The sequence below is a fragment of the Camelus bactrianus genome, chromosome 2, assembly GCF_048773025.1.
Source record: "Camelus bactrianus isolate YW-2024 breed Bactrian camel chromosome 2, ASM4877302v1, whole genome shotgun sequence".
NCBI lineage: Eukaryota > Metazoa > Chordata > Mammalia > Artiodactyla > Camelidae > Camelus > Camelus bactrianus.
Window position 1 is genome coordinate 50,929,716 of NC_133540.1, and position 23,250 is coordinate 50,952,965.

General features: G+C 40.8%; 1 protein-coding gene across 3 annotated transcripts in view; it reads left to right on the forward strand.

The window, feature by feature from the left end:
- Positions 1-1,823: 1,823 nt before the first annotated feature.
- The window catches only part of PRDM5 (PR/SET domain 5), a 161,170-nt gene continuing 139,743 nt past the window's right edge, over positions 1,824-23,250 (forward strand). The window contains exons 1-2 of one of the 3 annotated variants that reach the window (XM_074341504.1): positions 1,824-2,886; positions 21,745-21,828. In XM_074341504.1, coding sequence (XP_074197605.1) covers positions 2,794-2,886; positions 21,745-21,828 — 177 coding nt within the window. In that variant the 5' untranslated portion in view covers positions 1,824-2,793. The remainder of the gene's footprint in view (positions 2,887-21,744; positions 21,829-23,250) is intronic. The other 2 variants (XM_074341506.1, XM_074341503.1) reach the window with 2 other exon arrangements.

Sequence of the window (23,250 nt, forward strand, 5' to 3'; positions counted from 1 at the left end):
TGGGAAAGATTCATAAAAGATCTGGAAAGTTTCTCATTATTAGTCTCAGTTTTATCTTTACAAACTAACTTTTTTTTTTTTTTTTTTTTACCGTTTCCTAATTAGTAAAGATGCCTACATTCAGAAAGATGAGCATTCTCAAGCTGACAACTTTGTTCCCCAGAAACATAGCAGCAATCACAAGGGAGCTATGCCAAAGCAAGGGTCATCAGTGAATGAGGCTTGTGTCAGACTAAGTCCAGAAAACATTTCTTTTTTTCTCTAGTGATGAAAAACTGTGGAAACTTTTGTGCCCAGAGAGACATGGCAGAGTGTTTGACTGAGGAGCCAGTGTGGCTTGAGGGCCAGAGCTGAAAGACTGTGCGACAAAGGATGGAGCGCCCTGGGGACAGTGCCATGGGCCACCCTCTGGATTGATGTCTGCTTCCAGCTGGGCCCAGTGGACCTGGCCGGGCCTCAGGTTAGCACTGGTTTAAAGGATTCCAGGAAAACCTACTTAACCCAGATTCTTTGAGGAACAAGAAGTCAATTCTAGGTTTACCACTGATTAACTTGAAAATCTCAGATTAGCCTCAGAATTGCCTTTTAATCAAGACACTTATCGAACCCCTATTACGTGTTTCAAAGTCATCTAACTTCAAATTCCCCCAAAACAAATTCTGTTTATTTATTAATTCATATCCCCCTACAGAAAGTTAGATATCTTCAATAGATATCTCAAAACTCAGAGAATAATTAAGGCACTGTTCCTCTCACCCCTGGCAAAGCTACCCTTCAATTTTTCCAAAAAAATAAAGGGATCATTTATTTACGCTTTAAAATCTCTGTATATGGCTATTACATGATTTTCTTTATAATACCTTTAAAAAACCTTTCCCTAAACTTTAATAAAGTTCTCCTACTTAGGAAATAAGGAACCATTTGTGTTCCAAAGCTGTCCTCAGTCCCAAAGAAGCAAGAATCATTTCCACATTGTGTTGTTAAAAACAAGGCAACAGGCCCAAAATAGAGCCGCTTATGCTAAGCCTACATCACCAAACTGAGACTTAATTACAATTTCTGCTCTCCTAGAAATGGAGTCTTATGCTAGCCAGTTGGGAGGGGCCTGATCAGCATCAATTAGCTAATGTGCCTACAGACCCTGGCCATTCCCTAAAAGAAAGAAACCTTGCAATCCACTTTTTTTTGCCCGGTATAACTTACTAGTTCCTGCTCCCTTCTGCCTAGAGAAGTCTTTCCTTCTGTATAGCTCCTCAGAGCTCCCTTCTATCTGCCAGATTGGATGTTGTCTGAATCACGAATTTTTCGGGGGTGGGGGGAGCGGAGAAGGCAGTAATTAGGTTTACTTATTTATTTATTTATTTTTAGAGGAGTTACTGGGGATTGAACCCAGGATGTTACACATGCTGAGCATACTCTCTACCACTTGAGCTATATACCCTCCCCTCTCGAATCATGAATTGTTGAATGAAGCCAGTAATATCTTCAAATTTCTTCAGTTGAATTTTTTATTAAGTGTGGCATTTAATTTTATCAAAATAAAAATAACTAGTACTAGTTTATAAGAAACATCAAATGTTTACTGGGACATCATATAGTTGCTAAGAAATGAACTCAAAGTAGAAAATTATCAAGAGTTATCAAAAGAAATGACTCCCATTTCCTCTAGAAGGAAGAAACATCCTTTTAAAGTTCCTTTTGAGGGCCACTGCAACACCTACGAACTTAATTAACAACTCTAAAAGACTTCCGGCGTTATTGCATTGTCATGACACCAGATTCCACTGTTTGGGCATTCCCTCTCATCTCAACCTTGCCCTCCCCCCCCAACTCTCCCCAAATCCACTGCTGTACGTCTGAAAAATCTGTAAATCTGTAATTGGTCTGGTGACTTTTAAAGCAAGAGAGGCCTCAGGAATAGCTTATTTTTGGAAGTGTAAGAATTTCCCAAGGATTAGGACACCATAATAAAACTAGTTGCTATTGTATTAAAATATTACTTCAGTTGTTCACGACAAAGTTTGAGTTAACTTGAAATGCATTATTTGCCGGCTGTGTACACCCTCCTTTCTCTGAACATTAATCAGCATAATTATTGGTCCCCAATGAAACAAGCATGAAAAAAAAAATCGAAAGATGCATAACTTAGTTGTGAAAAGGACCAAAATTTCCTAGACCTCAGGGATTGTTCTCAGTAGTTAGGCAGTAAGTTTGCTTTCAGCCCAGAACTTGTAAAGTTGTTTTGGGGAACGGCCCCAGCTCGGTCAAGGCCCATTTCGTTTTGCATCTGAAGAGTGTAAAATTCCCCGACTGGGAGTAATAGCCTAGAGGGCGAAACCCAGAGCTGGACAAGGGCGGGCACACACGCTGCCGCGTTGGGCGCATGGTGCAGGCGGGTCGGTTCGGCTCCCGGGCCCCCGGGTTCGAGGCTCCGGGGTCAGCCCTGCTCTGGGCTCCGTGCCCGGGCGCGGGTCCGAGCCGCCAACTTCGGGCCAATCAGCGCGCGGCGTCCGGCGCCCGCAGCGCCCCGGCCCGCGCCCCCCGCGCCCCCGCGGCAGCAATGGCAGCAGCGGCCTCGGCGGCTCCGGGCCGAGCCAGACCCGGGACGAGGAGGGGCTGAGCCGCGGGGGATCCTGGAATCGGCGGGGAGGTGGGGATTCTGGGAGGAAAACTCCATTTCCTCCTTCCCCGCCGGCCTCTCCCCTCCACCCTGGCACCCCAAGTTTCGATGTGTCGCCTCCCGGGCGCAGAGCGCCGGTGTTGAGCGAGGCGGCGGCCAACGCGGCTGGCAAAATGCTGGGCATGTACGTGCCGGACAGGTTCTCCCTGAAGTCCTCCCGAGTTCAGGACGGGATGGGGCTCTACACGGCCCGCAGAGTGAGAAAGGTGGGTGACCCGGCGGCGGCCCGCGCGCCCCTGCTCCCGCCGCGCGCCCCGCGCGTCCCGACTCGCCCCTCCGCCGGGCCAGGGGCTCCGCGGGCTCCGCTCGCGTCGCCCCTCGCCGGGCGGGCCAGGAGCCCCGCGGGGAGGCCGGGGCGGCGTGGGCAGCCTCTGCCCGCCGTGCCTCCCGGGCGGGCAGCGCCACGTAGGTGTCGGCGGGGCGCGCTCCGCAGCTGGCCGGTCCTGGGGCGGAACTGCCTGCGGCCGCCCTGCGGCAAGATGTCTTTCCTTCCCTGCAGGAAGTGAGTCGGGATGAAGCCTCCCTCTTCCTCGGCCCCGGGAGCGAGCTGCCTCTCAGTGTTGGCAGAGGCACGCGTGGGCGGGTGTCTTCCCAGGCGCGCCCGCAGCTCCGCCGCCGCCTTTCTTCCTTTAGGATGAATAAACGTGCCCAGAGCCGCCTCACTTGCCCTGTGGGAATGCGGGGAGCCGCCCAGGGCGCAGCTCAGGCCTTAGAAGCTCATTCAGACCCCCAGCAGTTCTTTCCCTCCGTCCAAAATGTATTCTGTGAATTCTGCGAGATGCCAGCTAGATATTATTTGCATCTCCAAACTTTTTTTTTCTCAGCTTTGTTGGATTTTTCTCTGTCATTCCTTACAGAAATTTAGAGGCATGTGCGTAGGACAAGCCCTTGTCACTGGCCATCTGGGAATGGCCTGGAAGTGTTGGATGTTGAAAGCGAAGGCCTAGGAGGAGAGATTACTGGAAAATTCCAGATCTTTGGGTTTGATGAGACGTGAGTTACAGCCCTTTGGCAGGAGATGTAAAATCTGAAACCACGGAGGCGGAGTGAAGTGCCCCGGGTAGTGAGAGCCTGCGTTTACTGAGCAGATACTTGGTGCTAGGGCCCAGACTTGGTGCTTTACCGCTGTCAGTAACTTCATTGGCACAGCACTGCCCTGAGAACAGTATTAATCCTCCTGCAGGAGAGAAGAAGGCAGTACTTCGAGGTTAAATTTCCTGCCAAGTTAATGAGTTAGGCTTCAAACCCATCGCTTCCTACTCCAAAGCCCTTGTTCTTTCCAGATCTATCTATATCGGCCAGCTTCCCAGCACTCCCTCACTCCCAATTTGTTAGCAGATATTTTGAAAAATGGAGGTTGGGGCAAGAGGAGGCTTGTTCAGTTAAGGTGTGCTGGCAAGAGGTTCACAAGATGCACCCAGAGACAGTAGGATGTCTTTCCTCTGAGCATGACTCTTCCCCCACCCCCTCACCCGAAGAGCCGGTGAGGAAAGGAGGCCAAGTGCTTCAGAAGGCCTTCACTGACAGCATGGCCTGTAAGCATCTCGCCGCGTAAAACTGGAAAAAAATAAACCCCGTATTTACTCTTTCAGTTGCGAGTTTGGGAGAAAGCTCAAAGGTGAAAAACAGGAGTTAACACTTGATCTGAATTAGAGGTGTACTGAATAGGTGTTCTTGCCAAATGGATAAATGTTAAAATCAACATTCTTTCAAAGCAGAAGTTGCAGTTCTGCTTTGAGTTCTTTCTCACAAGGTATGAAAATTCCCAGGTGGATTTTTCGCCAAGGTCTCAGGACTAAATGTAATTAGTTAAAAATTAAACAGTTCTTAAATGTTATTTTATTTAATGTTATTCATAGTAATATACTAAAAATTGTACAAATATTAGAATTATTAAATACTCCTTATTTTGCCTTATATTATTATTTAGGTTTTTAGAAACAGCTGGCCAATGTACATTCTTTTGATATTTTTATTATTTCCAAATTATTTTCCCGTGAATTCAGTTATTTGGGAGCTCTTAATTATTTTGGGGCATAGAATGAGCAGCTTCCAAAATCATGTATTACTACATTTTATTATCACAGTACTAAAGAGATACTTATCTTTTCCTGGCTCATGTAACTTCAACCTGTAAAACACATGGAGATTTTCATCCAGGTCACATCTAGAATGCTTACCTATATTTCAAGTGAATCTGTAGATGTTTGCAATAAATTTAAATGATATACTATTAGTAACATAGTTGTGATCACAAGATACTCAATCATAAGGTCATTGATCATGGGCAGGTTCACTGATGCCAGAAATGACCTTGAAGTAGGCTCCTTTGCCTTCCAGAAGCTGAAGACAGAGCTGAAGCTGAATAGCAGATTTTAGCTGTACTGTAAGGCTGAAGCTGACTGTATTTTTATTTATTTTATTTTTAAATTTATTTTATTTTATTTATTATTTATATTTATTTTATTTATGATATTTTTAATGCAGCCCTTACCTGTTTGCATATAGTTTCTCAATGCTCAAATATTTTTCAAGTTACCTTGTATTAGGTTTAACTCTGGCTATTAATCAAAGGATCTGAGAATAGAAAGTATTTCAGTAGCTCTATTAAGGACCTTACTTAAAAGTTTTTATGTTCTCTATTCTAAACAAATTTTGGAATCTATCACTTTAGATATATATGTTGGAAATTACAGATATTGTAGCACAGTTTTATAACACATATACTTGTATAACAATTTTGTTTTAAGAAATCATTGCAATTCAAGTCATCGGTTGATTTCAATTCAGAGAATCTAATTCAGACCTCTCCTGAGGCTGCAGGGATCTTGCTAGACCCTCTGCACTCACCAGATTGATGTGGGATTCCCTTACCCCTGGGAATCCTTTTAGACCTACCCCTTTTTATGTGTTGTTTCCTAGAGTAGGGTCCCTGATGCAGAGTCACCTAATTCCCTGGCTCCACCGTAGTCTTGCTAGGTTTTTCCTTGGCATATTCTTTTTTGTAGGCCTGCTGCTGCTTGTGGTTCTTCTTCCTCTTTTTTCCTTGTTTTGCTATAAAATTTTATAAAATGACAAGAAGAAGAAATGGAAAGGACTTCTTTTCCTTTTCTTGTCATGATGGAAATTAGAGACTACATGAAGAGAGGATCATCTGGTAGATATTTCTGTGTGAGCCATTGTTCTTGGAGAAAGAATGGATGAGAGCTGTTGGAAAGCCCTTGGGTAAGAAAAGGATGCCTGAGTTCATTCTCACTCATACACCTCGCAATTTGCTAAGGACAAGAATAATAAAAAAAAATAATAAAATGAATGCTTTGGGATGCCGCATGTCAGACCCTGTGCTAAGTATGCTATCTCATGAGCACGGTTTACTGTTGTAAAAAAGATGTGGAATTCTAGATTACTAAGTAGATTAAAATTAATATTGGTTCCTCAAAGCTGATACAGTAAGTATACATACAATAAAAAGTAAACACCTCACTATGTTACATTTTTTTATATCATGACCATATTTTCCATTTCTCGCTTATATGATTAATCAGTGGTGATGTATTTGACATTATGTCTGAACTCCAAAAGTGGAAAGGTAAACCACAGGTTTTCTTCAAGCTCTGGGATTCTGTGATTTGATGGGAAATATACTGCTACCAGTCTCATTTCCTTGAGGTTTGTTGTAGGCTGTTGGTTTTTCTTTCCCTCTGACTTTCAGTCATTTAATCATTCATATGTGTGAGGCACTGTGCTAGGCTTTGGGGATATACGGGTGGACAAAACAGACGAGGTCTTTGTCCACGTAGAGCTTGTTTTCTTGTGTGGGGAGACAGGCAGTAAACAGGTAAAAAAAAAAGGGAAAATTCTCAAGATAATTACGTCATGTGTTAAGTGAAAGAAGTAAACTGAGGTGATGCGTCAAAGAGTGAATGGAAGTGAGGCCCCCTGCTTTGGGTGTGCTGGCAGGGAAGACCTCATGGAGGAGGTGACATCTGTATGAGACCTGCGGGAGCAGAACCAGCCAGGAGAATATCAAGGGAAGAGGTTCAGTGAGCTTGACTGAGGCAGTCGTACTGAGGACAGAGGAAATTGTTTGGATTCAAGGTATAGTTTGAGGTAGAAACACCCGAATCTTCCACTGGATTGACTGAGATCCATTGAAGGAGAAGAATGTATGATGATTCAGTTTTTAGCTTAACTAGTTGGGTAGATCTTGGTACAGTTTGCTTACATGTGAAGTCTACCAGATTGGAAACCAGTACATTCAGCTATACCATACGTTGGTGAAAGCACATTGAAAGCAGCCAACATTTACTAAGCATTTAATACAAATAGGACAGTGCACTAAACAGTATTGACAGAAAGTTTCTTTTACTGTATTCTGGGACTTACAGCATTGGGAAAAAGGAAATAACGGTACAAAGGTTAAAAAATACATTTTTAATATATTAAATGTCCAAAATTGCATTGTATAGATGGATTGATTTTGCCAGGCGCTGAGGGGGCTCGGGTCTCCTTAGCTTGATATACACCATGACACAGATTTCAGTGAGTCTGACCAGATTTTTGTGCTCTTAATCAGTTTGGTTGGAGTTGAACGGTGTGTAGCTAGAATTGTAGGAAATAAAATTGAAGCAGTCCTTTAAGGGCTGGACCACGTAACACACCTTATTTCAAACCAAGGAAGTTGTTTAAACATTTCCAGTGAAGCACCACCTTTTACAGCGGAGCCTGTGGGCAACCTGGGGCCGTCACACACAATCACGCATTTTGAAATCTGCGTTTTCTGTTTACTACGCATTTGCATTGTTACCTCATTTTATTGTGCAACAGTCGTCAAAAGTTTACTATTTTCCCCAATTTACAGATTACACACTTGCTCAGTGATTACTTCTTGTCAAAATTGTCCTTACATTGACTTTAAATTTTTTCCCTTTTCCAATTTTTTCTTCATTAGTGGGCTAACACCTTACCTGATCATCTGACATTAGTCATTTTCCTTTATATATAGAAGCCCTATAACTTGCATACTCTCAGCATAGCTGAGCTGAGTTTGTATTTTTAAAAAGAACTAGAGACTGAAAGGAAAGCTGAAGACAAGCAAAAACAGAAATAACTAAATATAAATGAAATAAATATTATACCTTTCCCAGATTTCCGGTCCCCTCTTTGCAGTAGAAGCAGTTAAGAGCACTGATGAGGCTCAGGTCTCCTTAGCTTGACCCACACCAGCTACAGTGAATTGGCCTCTCGGGGGTAGCTCTGTTCCTGGCTTCCTTCCCTCTTGTCCCTATGCTTTTTGCCTAAGGTCTCCTGAGTGGCAGCCTGTGCCCATGAAGCCTAGGGCAGTCTCCTACCACACTTTGCCCTTCTCATGAGCAAGTGCAGGTTCCTAGTTCAAACTTGCCTAGGATCTTACCCACAGCTGCGTTTCAGGGAAGAACTTCTTGGCAGCACTGGGGTGTTAGTGTCCTGTTACTGCTGTAGCAAATTGCCACACATTTAGTGCCTTAAAACAATGCAAATTTGTTATCTTACAGTTCTGGAGGGTATAAATCTAAAATGAGTGGGCAGAGTTGATTCCTTTTGGAGAGAATTTACTTCCTTGCCTTTTGTAGTTTTCGAGAGGCTGCCCACATTCCTTGGCTCATGGCCCCACATCCTTCTGACCTCTGCTTTTGTCATTACATCTGTGACTCTGATCATCTGATATTAGTTATTTTCCCTCTGACCCTGACCCTCCTGCTTCCTGTTATAAGGACCCTCGTGATTAGATTGGGCCCACCCAGATAATCCAGGACAATCTCCCCATCTCAGGATCCATAATGTAATCACACCTGCAAAGTCCCTTTTAACCATGGAAAGTAACATATTCACAGATTTGAGGGGTGAGGATGTAAACATTTCAGTGGGTCATAATACATCCTACCATGGCTCCAAAGTATAATTTTTCCTTGCCTACATTACATAGAACATTTTACAATGAATCTTTCTCACAATTGGTCCCAGTACAATATGCCCATTACAAATCTACCAGATTGATGACTGTTCTGCCTTGTTTTCAGGGTTGATTCTAGCAGAGGCCAACAAGGTTGGCCTTCATGCAGTAAAACCTGGAAGAGAAGGTATATCTGTGAGAAGGAGAATGGGAAAGACTAGGTTCTGATCGTGGTCTAAATGATGGTGTTTAACAGAACTTCAGAGGGAATCCAATTTGCACATTCTCACAGATAAAGACTGAAGCTGGAGAAGCTTTGCACAGAGTCCTACAGCTCATAGCTGCATCTCAGGCTCCTCTTCCGTCTGCAGTACCAACGCCCTCTCCTTCCCACCAAGGCAGGCATCTTCATTCTCTTTGAGGGATTTGTAGCAAAGACATTTGGTGAGGTAAAAGCCCAAGTGAAAAAAACCTGAAAGAAAGGTTTAAATTTGAGTTTGTGAAAATACAATAAACTAAAAAAAAAAAAAAAAAAAAAAAAAAAGGTGGGGAGGCAAGTTGCATAGGGTTAGAAAAACATGTGGGAAAGAGGAAACCCAAAAAGAAAGGAAAGTAAAAACACAGGAAAAATCATCATGCATTAATGTTAATACAAGAAGACTAGATTTTTGGAAGTTGTTTTGCTGATCAGCTTTAAAGGTGACTCTGGTGAAGGAACAATGGACCTTTATGCTAGGACAAAAATTCTGCCAGTGGATATTTGCTTGTAGTTCTCGGTGGTTGATGATAACTAATCTGGAAACATAGTCAGAGGGAAGGTAATTGCCATCACGCCTGCCATATGTGCTGTCTCTTCTCTGTGTTCACACATTTGCACTCTGAGAGCGACTCAGTGCGGTTTTGTGTTTCCTGGTGTTGTCACAGCTTCATATTTTGGCTTTTTGGTGATTCTAACAGATACAGTTAATTCTTTCAATGAATATTTATTGAGTAACTGCAGTTGTTAGGCACTGGGCTAGTTGCTAGTTACAGAAGGGTGAGTGACAGTCACTGGATGCGTTACACAGTTATTATTTAAGCCCTACAACAAGCCTTCAAGGTGGCCATTGTTACCCTTGTCTTATAGATGAGGAAACTGATTGTGAGGAAGGTTATATACCCAACAAAGGGATTAATTTGAACTCAGATAATTCCATACATCCTTTTCACTAAAAAAAGACCAAAAATTATTTTTCTTCATACTGATAAAATACTGGATCTGTGCTCATTTCCACAAGGACAGACATACACTTACTCATACAGTTTTGACAAGTTATTTTACAAAAAATGAGAAAAGAGTAAACTCATTTTCTCACCTAGCACTTTTCATTCAACAGTATCTGGTAGAAATCCTTCTAAGTAATCTGCTTTGGCTCTAATTTGTTACTTTTAATAACTGAACAAATTCTACATGGAGAGTGTGCCATAATTTTCATTTCTTTAGGTCTTGTTTTACACAGTTGTATTATCAAGATCTGTATTAGCCATTTGGAATACAATAGTGAACAAAACAGAAATTCTGGCTTTTGTGGAAGTTGCATTCTAGTGAGAGGAGACAGAAGATTAATAGTGAACCATGAGATAAGTTTTATACTATGTTAAAAGGTGACAAGTGCTATAGAAACAAGGAAAAGTAGAGCTGGGTATTGTTGACTTGGCAGATTCTATAGGTATGTATGGGGGGATGTTATTCTAAATAGGTGGTCCAGTGAATCCTCACTAAACAGGAAATTTGAGCAATGGCTTAAAGGATGGGAGGAAAGTAGCCAGAGATTTCTAGGGGGAGAGTAATCTAGGCAGCAGTTAGAGCAACGGCCCTGCGATGGGAGTTGGCCTGTTGTGTTCCAGGAACAAGGAGATCAGTGAGGCTGGAATGGACTTGGCGAGGGGGCCAAGTACTAGGGGAAGAGCTCAGAGAGAGAGTGAAGGGAAAGGCACTAGGCCTGCATCTCTTGGGGCCTTTTAGGCCATTGTAGAGCCATTGGTGATACTTTGAGTGAAATGGGGAACCACTGCAGGGTCTTGAGCAGAAGGGTGACATGATCTGACTTGACTTTATGAAGATCAGTCTGACTGCTGTGTTGAGAACAGGTGACCACAGGGTAAGCGTGTGACCTGGGAGGCTTGTTAGGGTGCTTTCACAGAAGTCCATGTGAGAGGTGACGGTGGCTTAGACCAAGATGGTGGCAAGCTTGGAAGTGTAGTTTGAACACAGAATATGGTGATGAGATAAGTGGAAGAAAGGGAAGGATCAAGGATGATTCCAAGGATTTTAGCCTGAGAAATTGGGAGGATTGAATTGTCAGCCAACAGCTAAGAGGGGGAAGATTGTGGTTGCAGCAGGTTTGAAGGGGAAAGATCAGGAGTTGGGTTTAAGGCATGTTGATTTTGAGATGTCTGTTAGACAACAGGGTGAGGGGTCAAAAAGGCAGTGAGATACATTTGTTAGTCCTGCAACGCCTCCTTCCCATCCTTTATTTTCATCTGTTTGATGTTATAAAGCTTCCAGTACATTTTTACTATTTTTTCCTTAGAACTTCAATTAGTTATCTTTTAAAGCAATTAAAAAATAAGACAAACTATGTTACTTGCCTTTATTATTAACCATTTCTGGAACTCTTTATTTCTTTGTTTTGAACTAAGTTTCTTTCTGGTATCACATTCCTCATGCCTAAGCAGTGTTCTTTGAACATTTTTTGTATTGCAAGTCTGTGGGCGGTGAATTTACTCAGCTTTTGTTTGTCTGAGAAAAGTATTTTACTTTTATGTTTGAAATTCATGTTCTCCAAGCTGATGGGTTTTTTTTCCCCCATTACATTAAAGCTATCGCTTACTTATGGATTTTTGTTTTCTTGTTGTTGTTTGTTTTTTGGCTTAAACAGTTTCTGACAAGAAGTCTGCTGTAAATCTTATGTTCTATATGTAACCTGTCCCTCTACTTTCAAGTTTATTCTAGGTTTTTTTGAATGTTAGCAGTTTGAATATGATGTGTTTAAATTTTTTTTTTAAAATCTTGCTTCTTCATATGTGGTTTGATGTCTTTTTATCATTTTTGGAGAATTCTTAGCATTACCTCTTCAAATATTACTTTTGACATAAACTTTCTCTCCTCCTCTGGGACTTCAGTTACCTGTATGTCAGGCCAATTGATGTGATATTGTCCCACAGTGATTATATTTTTTGTTCTGTTTTTTCCCCCCTTTTTCTTCATTTTATGTTTCAGTGTAGATAATTTCTATTGCTTTGTCTTCAAGTTTACTTCTTCTTTTCTTAGCTGTGTTGGGTTTTCAGTGTCAAAGGAATTCATCTTTGAAACCTTTTTTTTTTTTTTTTTTTCTAGCATTTCCACTGGATTCTCTGTAACAGTTTCCATGTCTCAGCGGAAGTCTCCCCTATCCTCTTTCATGTCATCTGCCTTTTCTTGTAGGTTCTTTAATAAATTAATCATAACTTTTGTTGAAGTCCCTGTGTCATCTCTGTCTGGTTTTGTTGATTGCTCTGTTTCTTTGCAATGGACTAATTTTCCCCGTGCTTCCTTGCTTGTTTGTATTTTTGTATGTCTTGTAATTTTGATTGAATGCCAATGTCATCTGTGGAATAACTGAGTGCAGTAAGCAGAATTTATGCTTGGGAATATGCACATGTTTTATTTTGCTCGGCTGTTAGTGTGGGAGTTTGGATCATTCTAGTTAGGAGGCTGAAGTGGGTTTGCATTATGTTGTTCTTGTTATTTTCAGTGCACCACAGGCCTCAGGTTCTAGAGTTCCCTTGTGATTAGGGTGGTGGCTGGGGTGCTCCAGGCTTTTCTCAGTGTTTATACTCTACACTCAGCTTTCTTCTGTCCCTGAATGCCCGCTCTGGAGAGGGGTTCTCTCACCTTGCTGGCATGCTCTTGCCCTTCCCCTGTAGTAGACTGCTGGGTTGTTATTTGAGGCTCTCTGTTCTCTGTCTTGGTCCAGCTTCATTCTTATCTAGGGTGTATCAGCCTGAGCTCTGGGAGTTGGGTTTCTATAGCATCCCTACCTCTCTTTCTCATAGGGGACAAACATTTGTCTTGTATTAGTGGTTGGTGTTCTGTGGAAGAGCGTTTCCTATCCCTTATCCAATGATAGGAGCCTTTTGAGGGCTGTGGTGTAAGTCCCTGAGTCTGCACTGCTTCCTGCCCTTCCTTCAGCAGCAGTGGATCTTTATCTGCATCCTGGACGTGACAGAGTTTGCTGCGTTTCTTGTGGTAGCTTAAGGCTTCTCCTTATATGAGAGAAAAGTCCGGGCAGGAGATGTGGGGTGCTGTGCATTCATGCAGAGCTGCTCTTCTCCTTCTGCGTGCCTGCGCCACTGCAGGAGGTGCTCTCTCCTCCTTTCTGTGCCCCAGTCTTCCTTATATGGGGAGGGCCTTGGAAAAGAATCTGCCACTGTGTGTGAACTCCCTTGGGTCTGGGGCTTCCAGCAGTCTGTACAGTCAAGCTACCTCACATGCCTTCTTTAGCAAAGCATTAAAATGTTAGCTGATTTCTCACTTGGTTGAATGGTGGCCAGCAGCTCTTCCTTCTGTGATCTGCCTTAGGTAAGCTAGTGCTCTCCTCAAGAAAAGTTATGATTTTATAGTTTATTAGCCTTTCTTATTATTAGGGTAGGAGTGATAGTCTTTCTAAATCCTTGATAGATATTGAACTTTGGAAGTTTTAAGATTAATGGCATCTTCTGTATATTCTTACTATTTTTATTACTTGAATCTGTCCAACTTTGAAAGATATTTTAAAGTCACTCACTCTAGTTCTTGCATTTCTGATATTTTTATGCTGCTGGTTTCTCGCTGCCCTATGTTCTTCATATATATACTTTATATCATTACATAATGTTCTGCTTTATTCTGTTCAGTGCATTCAGCCGTTAACTTAACCTTATCTGATATTGACCCTATTGCCTTTCTTTTCTTTGCTTTTATCGTTATATCTTCATCTACACATTTTAATTTATTTTTATCATTTTCTTTTGTCTTTTTTGTAATCATATATAGATAGGTTACATTTCATAAAACAGTATTACAGTCTCTCATTTAATGAGAACATTTAACTCTTTCACGTTTAGTGTAATGGCTGATATAATTGACTTTATTCTTGTCATCTTTCTTTATGTTTATATTGTTGTAACTTACTCTTAATTTTTCTTATTTTTGCTGTCTGTTCAAGTCACTGTTCATTCCTCTCCCCCTCTTCTTACTTTGTTAGTTCTACTCCTCTTTTTCTGTAATAATTTACTTACTCTTCCCTTCTTTCATAATCAGATGCACATGATTTTTTAATTTGCTAGCTGGAGCTCAGCCATTTTCTCCACAACAACATACAGTTTCTTCCATAATATATTCATTTCTCTATTTCTTCCCTCTTCACCTTTCTTCCTGCCACTGCCCACTGCTCCCCCCCCCCCACCTCCACCGGCCATGCAACTTTGGGGATGCTTTTATCTTCCTGCCTTTCTTTCCCGCAAAATCCTGAGTTTTGATGCAGTGGTGTGTTACTTACATCCCTTGTTGTGAAAGTATGTCCTTTGTTATTTCAAGAGTTGTTATTTAGCTTGTGTATTCTACATATCCAGTTAGTTGTCTTACATTAATTTTGTGTGTGTATGCACTGGGTATTCATTTTCTTCACTAATTTTTGTCCTTTGTTCTGATTCATTTGTTAAATTAGAGACTTTTTGCAGCTCTTTTTCTCATTAAATCTTGTGGATAATATTCTCTCTGAATCTGTGTATATCATCAAGTGACTCTCCTTCCCATCTGACTGTAAAGGATTTCCTGACTGGGTAAGTGATTCTCAGGTTGTTTTATTCGTCTTTCAATTTATTCTCTAAAAGTATTTGACTGGGAAATTATGTTTTTTCACTCTTAAAAATTTTTTTTGAGTGCTATGCTTGAATCTCCTTAAATCCCCTTATGTAATTGACATATTCCTTTAATTAAAGTAATCCATCGCCTGCAGAAGTCCTTTTTTACAGGGTAGGAATTTAATTTTTCTACTCGGTCTGTAGGCAACTGGGCCTCTTTGTATAGGCAGTTTGCCTTGTTCGCTTTATTGAAGCCCAAGGTTGGTTATTGGAGAACCCTCTGTGCTACCAGCCCTGCCCTTAAGCAGAGCGGCCTCTATTGCCTTGGGCCTGCAGTGGCAGATAGACTGTCAATGCCCTGCCTGTTGGCTCTCTGGTCTCCTTGCACTTCCCTAGGCTGCAAGGATAGAAAGGACTGAGGGCTGTGGCCCTGGCCTTCTCTGACTTTCAGGTTCTTCTCAGGATGCCCTGCTTTCCAGTCCTCAGCACTGGCTCTTCTGCTATTTTCCAGTTTGTTACTCAGCCCACTTGAAAGAATGTCTTACAGCAGTTCTGTGCCAGAACTTAAGGCTTCACTCATAGGCAGTTGCCTGTACATGCTAGCAGTAGTTGTTTTGCTCACGAGAAGCAAGTAGCTTAGAGCTGGGGTTAAAGGAAAAAGTATCACATTCAGGTCACTGTATCCCAGAATCACTTCTCTGTCACAACTTTCCTCCATTTCACAATTCATATTTATTTTATAACTGATGCAATTCATAAAGAATAATTTTGATATATTCTGGGCACTAGTGCATTTTCTTTCTTTCTTTTTTTTTTTTTTTTTTTTTTGCTTGATGTTAGCTGTATCAGCTCAGAGCAACAGAGACAACTGCAGCTATCTAAACCTCTAGGTATTCTCCCTATAACAAGGTGGGCATTTGCTGCTGTCAGTTCAGTGACTCATAATGTCAGGGTGGAAGTCTTTGCAATTCTCTTGGCCTCAAAATGGCTGCTTTAGCCCCATCTATCATGCTCTTATTCCAGGAGTGGAGAAAGAGGAAGTAACCTGCAGCTGACTTAGCTCTCATTTAAGAGCCTTTGTGGTAGGTTCTTACAATGATTTCTAGCTTCTAGGTTGTTAGCTCTCCTCTCTATCTAACTGGGGGACTGGTAAATGTAGTTTTTCTACCTGGATACATGAGTACTCTCAACAAGGTCAGCGTTGTGCTGCTAAGGAGAATGCGTATAGGGAGGCAACTTGTCTGTACCTAGGCAGTCATAGAAGGGAAAGAAGATTGGATATTTTTCGTATTGAACTTTTTAGCAATGAACTTTATTGATGGCCCTATTGTACTGCAAGGGCACACACATGCACAGTAGTTTAATACTGAAATATAATTATGTTCTAAGTGGGGACTCTACACTCCTTCTGTGAAAAACATCATTATTTCACATACAAATGATTCAACTGCAGATTGATTCACTTTAATATAATTTATTTCATCTCTATGTATATATATTTTTATTTCCTGAACCATTTCAAAGTAAATTACAGACATTATGATGATTTATTGTTCCATATTTCAGCATAAGGACATTCTCCTAAATAGCCATACTATCATTGTAACATCCAACAAAAATAAATGATTTTCTAATATCTTCTAATTCTCGCCCACTTTCAAATTACTCCAATTGCCTCCAAAATGTTTTCATAGCTGTTTATTTTTGAACCAGGATCCTCAAGGACCACCTATTACACTTGGTTGTGTCTATTAAATTGCTTCTAACAGTCTTCCTCTTCCTAGTATCTCTCTCTCTTCATTCTCTCTTTTTAAATAGTAGTTACTTTCTGAAGACATCAGGTTAATTGTAGAGTATCTCACAATCTGAATTTATCTGATTGTTTACCCAAGGCACATCATTTTATGTGTTTCTTATCTTCTGTATTTCTTCTAACCTGAGAGTTAGATACAGATTATTTTACTTTTTTAAAAACACACCGACATTGCATAGTACACACTTCTCCCCACCCTCAGGATACTTTGTACATTGCAGAACATCGTGCGGTTTTGGCAGCGGGAGGCAGGATGGCACCTAGGAAGCATCCACCTCCCTCTCTTACGTGTTGTATCCGTGTGCTCTCCTCCTTGGTAGCAGGACCTGCCCAGGTGCTGGGTGAGAGACAGGACAGCGTGGAGAGGGCTCCCTATGTTCACCTGCCCGTTCACCTCTAGAGGTGCCTGGAGAGTTCGGCAAACACCCCCATCACATCCCTCTGGTGGATGCTGAAGGATGAAGGGCTGGAATGGTTAACTTCACACTGCTTTAGAGCAAAGGGTATGTAATATCTAGTTTTCCCCTTAGTAATGCCAACACTGGGTTCATGTAATTTTTCCACTGTAAATGTACTTTGTTCTTAACCAGTAACCTGTGAGCTAGTATCTATTTTACTATCAACCTTTGGCCTAATGGTTTTAAGGATCATCCATTGATGATCCTTGCCTGAATCAGCTATATTATTAGGGATTTCCAAATGATGATTCCCTTGACTATTCCTCCTTTATTTATAAGTTAGCATTCCTCTGTAAAGAAGAGTTTCCTTAATCATCTGCTACTGTCTGCTTAGTCTGATCTTGCGTTATTATTGAAAAAGTAGGACAAAATGCTTGGTTTTCTCTCTTCATTAATTTTAGTAATCTTTAATGATGGCAAATGAGGCTTTTAAAAAATTCTTTTTTTTCCTCTCCAGCAGTCACTATGGACTTCAGAATTTGTTTAAGTGTTTTAATCAATTACACTCTTATTTTCTCTGATTCTCAAATTGTTCTAAATTTGGTCTGTGGAAGCTCTTTCTAATAGGAGTTGAGACCTGGAAGGAATCTTAGAAATCAGCTAATCCAAGTTCCTAAGTTTTATAGGTGAGGGAACTGAAGCTCAGAAGTTGGTGACATCCTAATGTGTCACAGATACTTAGTGGCAGAGCAAGGATTCGGATCCAGGTCTCTGGAGGCCTCAGCTAGTGCTTTTACCACTATGTTAAGAGAGACATCTTCAGTAAATCTTGCTTTCAACTTCTTGCTAATAGTATTTATCGCAGTGAGAGACAATGGCCCACATGTTTGTAGTCGTACATTTTTTATTAAAAGTTATTGTCTAATCCAGTGGGTCCCAAATTCTGCTTTGTTCAGGGACAGTAAAGAAGTGCCATGGTAGGCTCGGGATTGAGCCAGTCTGAGAGTTGAGTTTGACTTGGACAGTTTGGGGTCTACAGGTTGAATTTGTCCTATGGTCACATTTTATTTGATCTGCACAGAATTTTGAAAACATGAAATTCGTTGTCAGTATAGAATAGTAGTGATTTCACATACAAATTTGAGTTGTCAGTGTGTCCTTGACATGTTTGTTGTCTGATGTTGTGTTGCTTTCCTCCCTAACCTTGTAGGCATTTGACGTAGTAACTCTTTAGTTAAAGTGAAGAATTCTAGGAAGGTTTCTTGCAATGAAGTTGCAGACTGAAGGTAGTATTAGTGATGCAGACACACGTGAACAGCAAGAAGGTGGTAGACCTGAGAGCTTTCCTGCTGCTAAAGCACAGAAAGTAAAACCGATGACGACAGGAAGTCAGCTGGAAAATTTGGGGTTTTCAAGAAGATAGTTCGAAATGTTGGTTTCCTTCCTGTCATTAATTATGAACCTCACCTCGAGTGTTTAATATGCTCGTGCACATGTATATGTATATTTTAATGAATCCTATGAAAAAATTTTCATTTTTGTAGGTCAAAAATGGTCAGATATTGGCAGTTTCATGTGGTTCAACTAAAAGAAAAAAGTAACACATAATGTGGGGTGAGTGCCCTAAATCTTCCTTTCGTAGGTGTGTTACGCAAGCAGATTTGAAGCTTGCTGAAATCGGAGAGGTTTCCTTAGGTTAGGCATTCCATAGAAATGGTTAGTGAATAAAGCAATGGATATATTAAAATTATGATTGTAAGAAAGTGCTGTTTGTGTAGTAGAAACAACAATGAATAAAGAGTTGTAGAAGGGAGTAGGTGGCAGGTGCTGGGGTCCTTAGAGGAAGGCTTCCAAGTGGGAGTGGGTCTAGTAAGTTATAAAATCTTCATCAAACACCACATATAAATTGTTTTAATTATCTGCACTTTTTCTTACCACAATTGTGTGGATAATTAAGAGTTCACTATATTTTTATAATCTTGCATCCACAGAAACCCAAGTTTATTTGATCACATCATTTTAATACACTCACTAGTATACTTTCCAATGTACTGCCAAGGAAGGCAGTTTTACCAAATCCAGAGGGCTAAATATACTTATAAAATTACCTCCTCTGTATTCTTTGTTTTTATTTTTTGGAGGGAGGAGATAATTAGATTTATTTATCTATTTGGTGGAGGTACGGGGGATTGAACCCAGGACCTTGCGCATGCTAAGCATATGCTCTACCACTGAGCTATACCCTCCCCTAACTCAGCCAGACCCTTCTTCCTATGTTGTAGTGTCAGTGTTTTTCAAACTGAATTGCAACCCATTGGTAAGTTGTGAAATTAACTTTATTGGGTCAAAACTAGTATCTTTTTAAAAGTAAAGTAAAATAGAGTAGAAAATATCGAATACATGTACAGAGTAAGTGTAGGATAATTTAAAGAAATTTACATTTTAGTTTTATATGTGTATGTTTCTGAGGACAGCTGACCTTTGAACATAGTGGGGGTTAATCCATGCATAATTTATAGTTGGCTCTCAGTATTTTCAATTCTTCCACATCCCTGCAGTCAACCCACCAGGGTGGTGTAGTTAAAATACCTGCATATAAGTGGACCCACATAGTTCAAACCCGTGTTGTTTAAGGGTCAACTGTATCTATGTGAATATGCTAGGCTGCGATGCAATATATATTTCTTACCATGGGCTGAGGACAAAAATCAAAAGCCGTATTTATTACAGTTTGGTAGTTTGCGTTTATGATAGAGTGATTGCTTTCTATTAATAGCAGGGCTTTAAGGTCTCAGTTCTGATTCTTATTTTGAATTTTCAAAGCTGTATATCCTTTAATAATCTTACTAGGCCTGCATCCAACGAGGCTTTTTTCCCTGATCCCAGTGCATTTATTTGGGTTTCCATTCCTTCCTTTTCAGTCCTTTGAACACTGCTGAATTGATCGATTCAATTTTCTATTTCCTCCAAATGTGTACTGCAGAGAAGGACTGACTGGCATGGGTAGATCAGTTGCAGTGGGTTGTGTGTACTGAGATGATTACCTTCTGCATTAGTTGACAAAGGCTAAATTCATGAGAAAGTGGAGTGAAAAGTTGAACTATATATGCCTTAATGCCAAATCCTCAAATTTATTAACAAGAACATGCTTTATTTTTTGGTCTTCTTCTGGACTGGATTTAACATCAGTTTCTTCATTCAATTCAGCAGTCAGTGCATTGTGGGCACGGCACAGCCTGAGTAATTGCTAAACGTGGTCAGTGGGAAGTTGGCAGAGAGGCCCCAGCCTCCTGGGCACCAGGTCGTTCTGTTACTTGTCAGGGTTCTGAGTGGTGACGTGGTTAAGTGGACACGGCCTGAGCTCTCTACTCACAATAAGCCACTGGTTTCCAGCCCTTTCTCTGATCTTTGCTGGGTGATAGACCATCATCAAGCAAGTTGTTTCAACTCTTGAGTCTCAGTTTATTTACTGTTAAATGGGGGATTCCCACATTGGGTTATTTGGTGTGTAGCACATAGTAATTGAGTCCCTGTTAATTTCCCTCCCCTCTTCTTTCATTTCTTATACAGCTTTTCTTAAGTGACATTAATACCAGTGAGGTCCCATGTTGAAGGAAGAAGTGATGACCTTTTAAAGATAATCATCTGTGGGGCTGTTGTGTCTGCCGGAGAGGGGATGCTGTGTGCCAGTTTCAGCATGGAAGGACTGAGAAGCAGAGCGGTCCCCAGCCTGTCTGAAATGTGCTCGATAAACATTATCAGTATCAGTAACTCCATGTTATAAACAGCAGTCTCCCTGTTTCTTTGGTGTACTGGTGCTTGAGTGATTGAGGATTATAGTCTTGATTTCAGGGATCTCTGTAGCTATTTACTGTCCCCCAGGTAACAGTAAAGAACAGGTCTTCTCGGCTCTGCCATTATTTGTGACTTCTCAGAACTTCTTTTCTTTATCTGTACAATGGGAGGTTGCATTAACTAGTTGTAATGCCTTTAAGCTTTAACATTGGACTATTGCCAGGAGTTAGGTTTTCTGTTGTTCATTAAGTAATTTATATTCCTTGAAACATTGTTTTGGTGGTTATTTTCCCCCCAAATAATGTTCTTCAGAAGTTCCCCTGGATATTTTGTTGGGTTTTTTCCCTCCACCTCCTTGTGAAGGGAAGGGCTCTACTGTGGAATGGTCACAGGCAGGTTTGGAGGAGGCTCTCAAAGGCATGAGCGACCCTATCTCCTCTCTGCGTACATTTCTACAGAACATCTGGCTGCACAAGCCTGGCCCCACTCCCTCTGCCTCTCCAGTCTCTGCTTTGGTTGCCTTAGTTGAGAAAACAGTGTTGCTTACCCATAGGCCCCTCCCTGCAGGGGCCAGCCGCTCCTGGTATGCACCAGCGGTTCTCACCTGGGAACTTGCCCAAATGCAGCTCCCCACATCCCACTCCCAGAGAGTCTGATTTTAATAAGTACAGGACTCCGAATTTGAAACAAGCGCCGCTGGTGGATCTCACGCTGGTGATTCCAAGCACGCACTTTGAGAAACCTCGATTTGTCGTGTGCCCCCTTTGAAAGACTGGCAGGAGAATTTAAACTTTATTTATGAACAGTCTTCCTCTGAGAATGGCAGACCTACTTCTTTCTTGTTCATAATTGGGATGAATTTATGATTTTTATGGAAACCAGGTGATTTTCTGCCTGGTGGGCTTGTCTCTCAAGTCAGGCAGGACTCAGTGCTTGTCATTTTAACACCATGTGCCAGGGGCTGCAGAGGTTTGAAACATATGATGTTCAGAACCTTGTCAGAATTTAAATGTTGAGCAGTTTAACCCTTTTATGTTGGCTCCTGTGTTGGGGATTCAGGCTGTTCAACCGGAAGTTGATTAAGTTGCATTTTAAATATGTAAATACTTTGTGTTGGGTAAATTAGTTAATGTTTTAAATGTATCTCAATCATTGGGCATGAAGATTTGAAGAAAAAAATTTTTCCAGGGAGTAATAATAGTTTATTTTAGTAACTTGATTATTGTACTAATCCTTTTTCAATGTAATCGTCACTACCCAGGGTGAAAAGTTTGGACCATTTGCTGGAGAGAAGAAAATGCCTGAAGACTTGGATGAAAATATGGATTACAGGTTGATGTGGGAGGTGAGGATGTGACTGTTGTTTTAAATATTTAAAATATGTTTAATTGCATTTATAAGGCTAAGTTAATAGATAGTGATTCCAGTTGACTAGGCATTGAAACGTTCCGATTTTAAGGAATCTAAGTACCTTGAAAGTTTAGCATTTAAAAAAATACTATTGAAATACCTTACCAGACAATTATTTTAAAACCCTGCAGTTTATATAGTTCATCACTGAAAAGAAGTTTTTCGTGCATGTGGATGTTTGGATTTCAAAATAAGCATATTGTCTTTATGGATTTAGAATTTGATTTCTGTAAATGAAATTCCACTTTTCCTTTAACTTTTATTTCCCAGTTGTAGTTCTAATTGCATAGAGCTCCGTGTTGGAATGAAAATCCCAGCTTAAAATGTACTTTACCTTTAAAAAAATATATTTAAAGAGCTGTGACACCATAGGTAGTCTTTTATAATCTAAAAATCTCTCTAATGCAGGAATTTGTATATGCAAATGTGCATCTGTAGAGCATGAGAATTTTCATCCTAGTTTATGCCAACCATTTTCATTACTCTTCTTTTCTAACCTTTAAAAGAAGAAAGGGCCTGAGAGATGGAAAAGCAGAGGTACAGATACTGTTGAAACAAGAACTTGCAAAAGAAAACTTGGCCCCAAGAGTTTTATTTGGTGGTTTATGAGGAGGGTGGTAGTGAGATATGTGTAGGTGGGGCTGAGAGAAGTAGGATTGTAAAATCAGAAAGGGATAAAATACTGGAACAGAGAATGACACATACAATGTTTCTCTGAATATGTACTTTTCAGTTAGGGTCTCCAGAGAAACAGAACCAATGGATGATATATATGCATATGATATATATGTGTGTGTGTATATATGTGTTTCAAGGCATTGGCTCTCATGACTGTGTGGGTGGTGGGTGGGAATCTGTAGGCTGGAAACTCAGAAATAAATGTTTCAGTCCTGAGGCAGATCTCCTCTGGCAAACCTCAGTTTTTGCAATTAAGGCCTCTTGATTGGATGAGAGCCACACACAGGATTGGCAGTAATCTCCTTTATTTAAAGTCAACTGATAGTAGATGTTAGCCACATCTACAAAACACCTTCACAGCAAAACCTAGATCAGCATTTGATTAAATACTGGCCTACCATCTGGCCAAATTGACACATAAAACACATCTTAATGTATTACCTGCAAGCGAGATAACATTTTTGAGCATCGTTGTATTGCTGAAACTGCTGGACGTAGGAGTGGGGTTGCTTAAGAAGAGATTCTTAAAAGATTTCTGCAGTACAGGTGATGGGAAATAGAAATTCATAATACAGTCTTCATTATGATTTAAGTAGAAAATGTCATTGATTTGCCTTAATTTAACATGCTGTTTGAATTGTTTACTTTTATAAACCTAAAAGTATTTTTAATGGCTTTC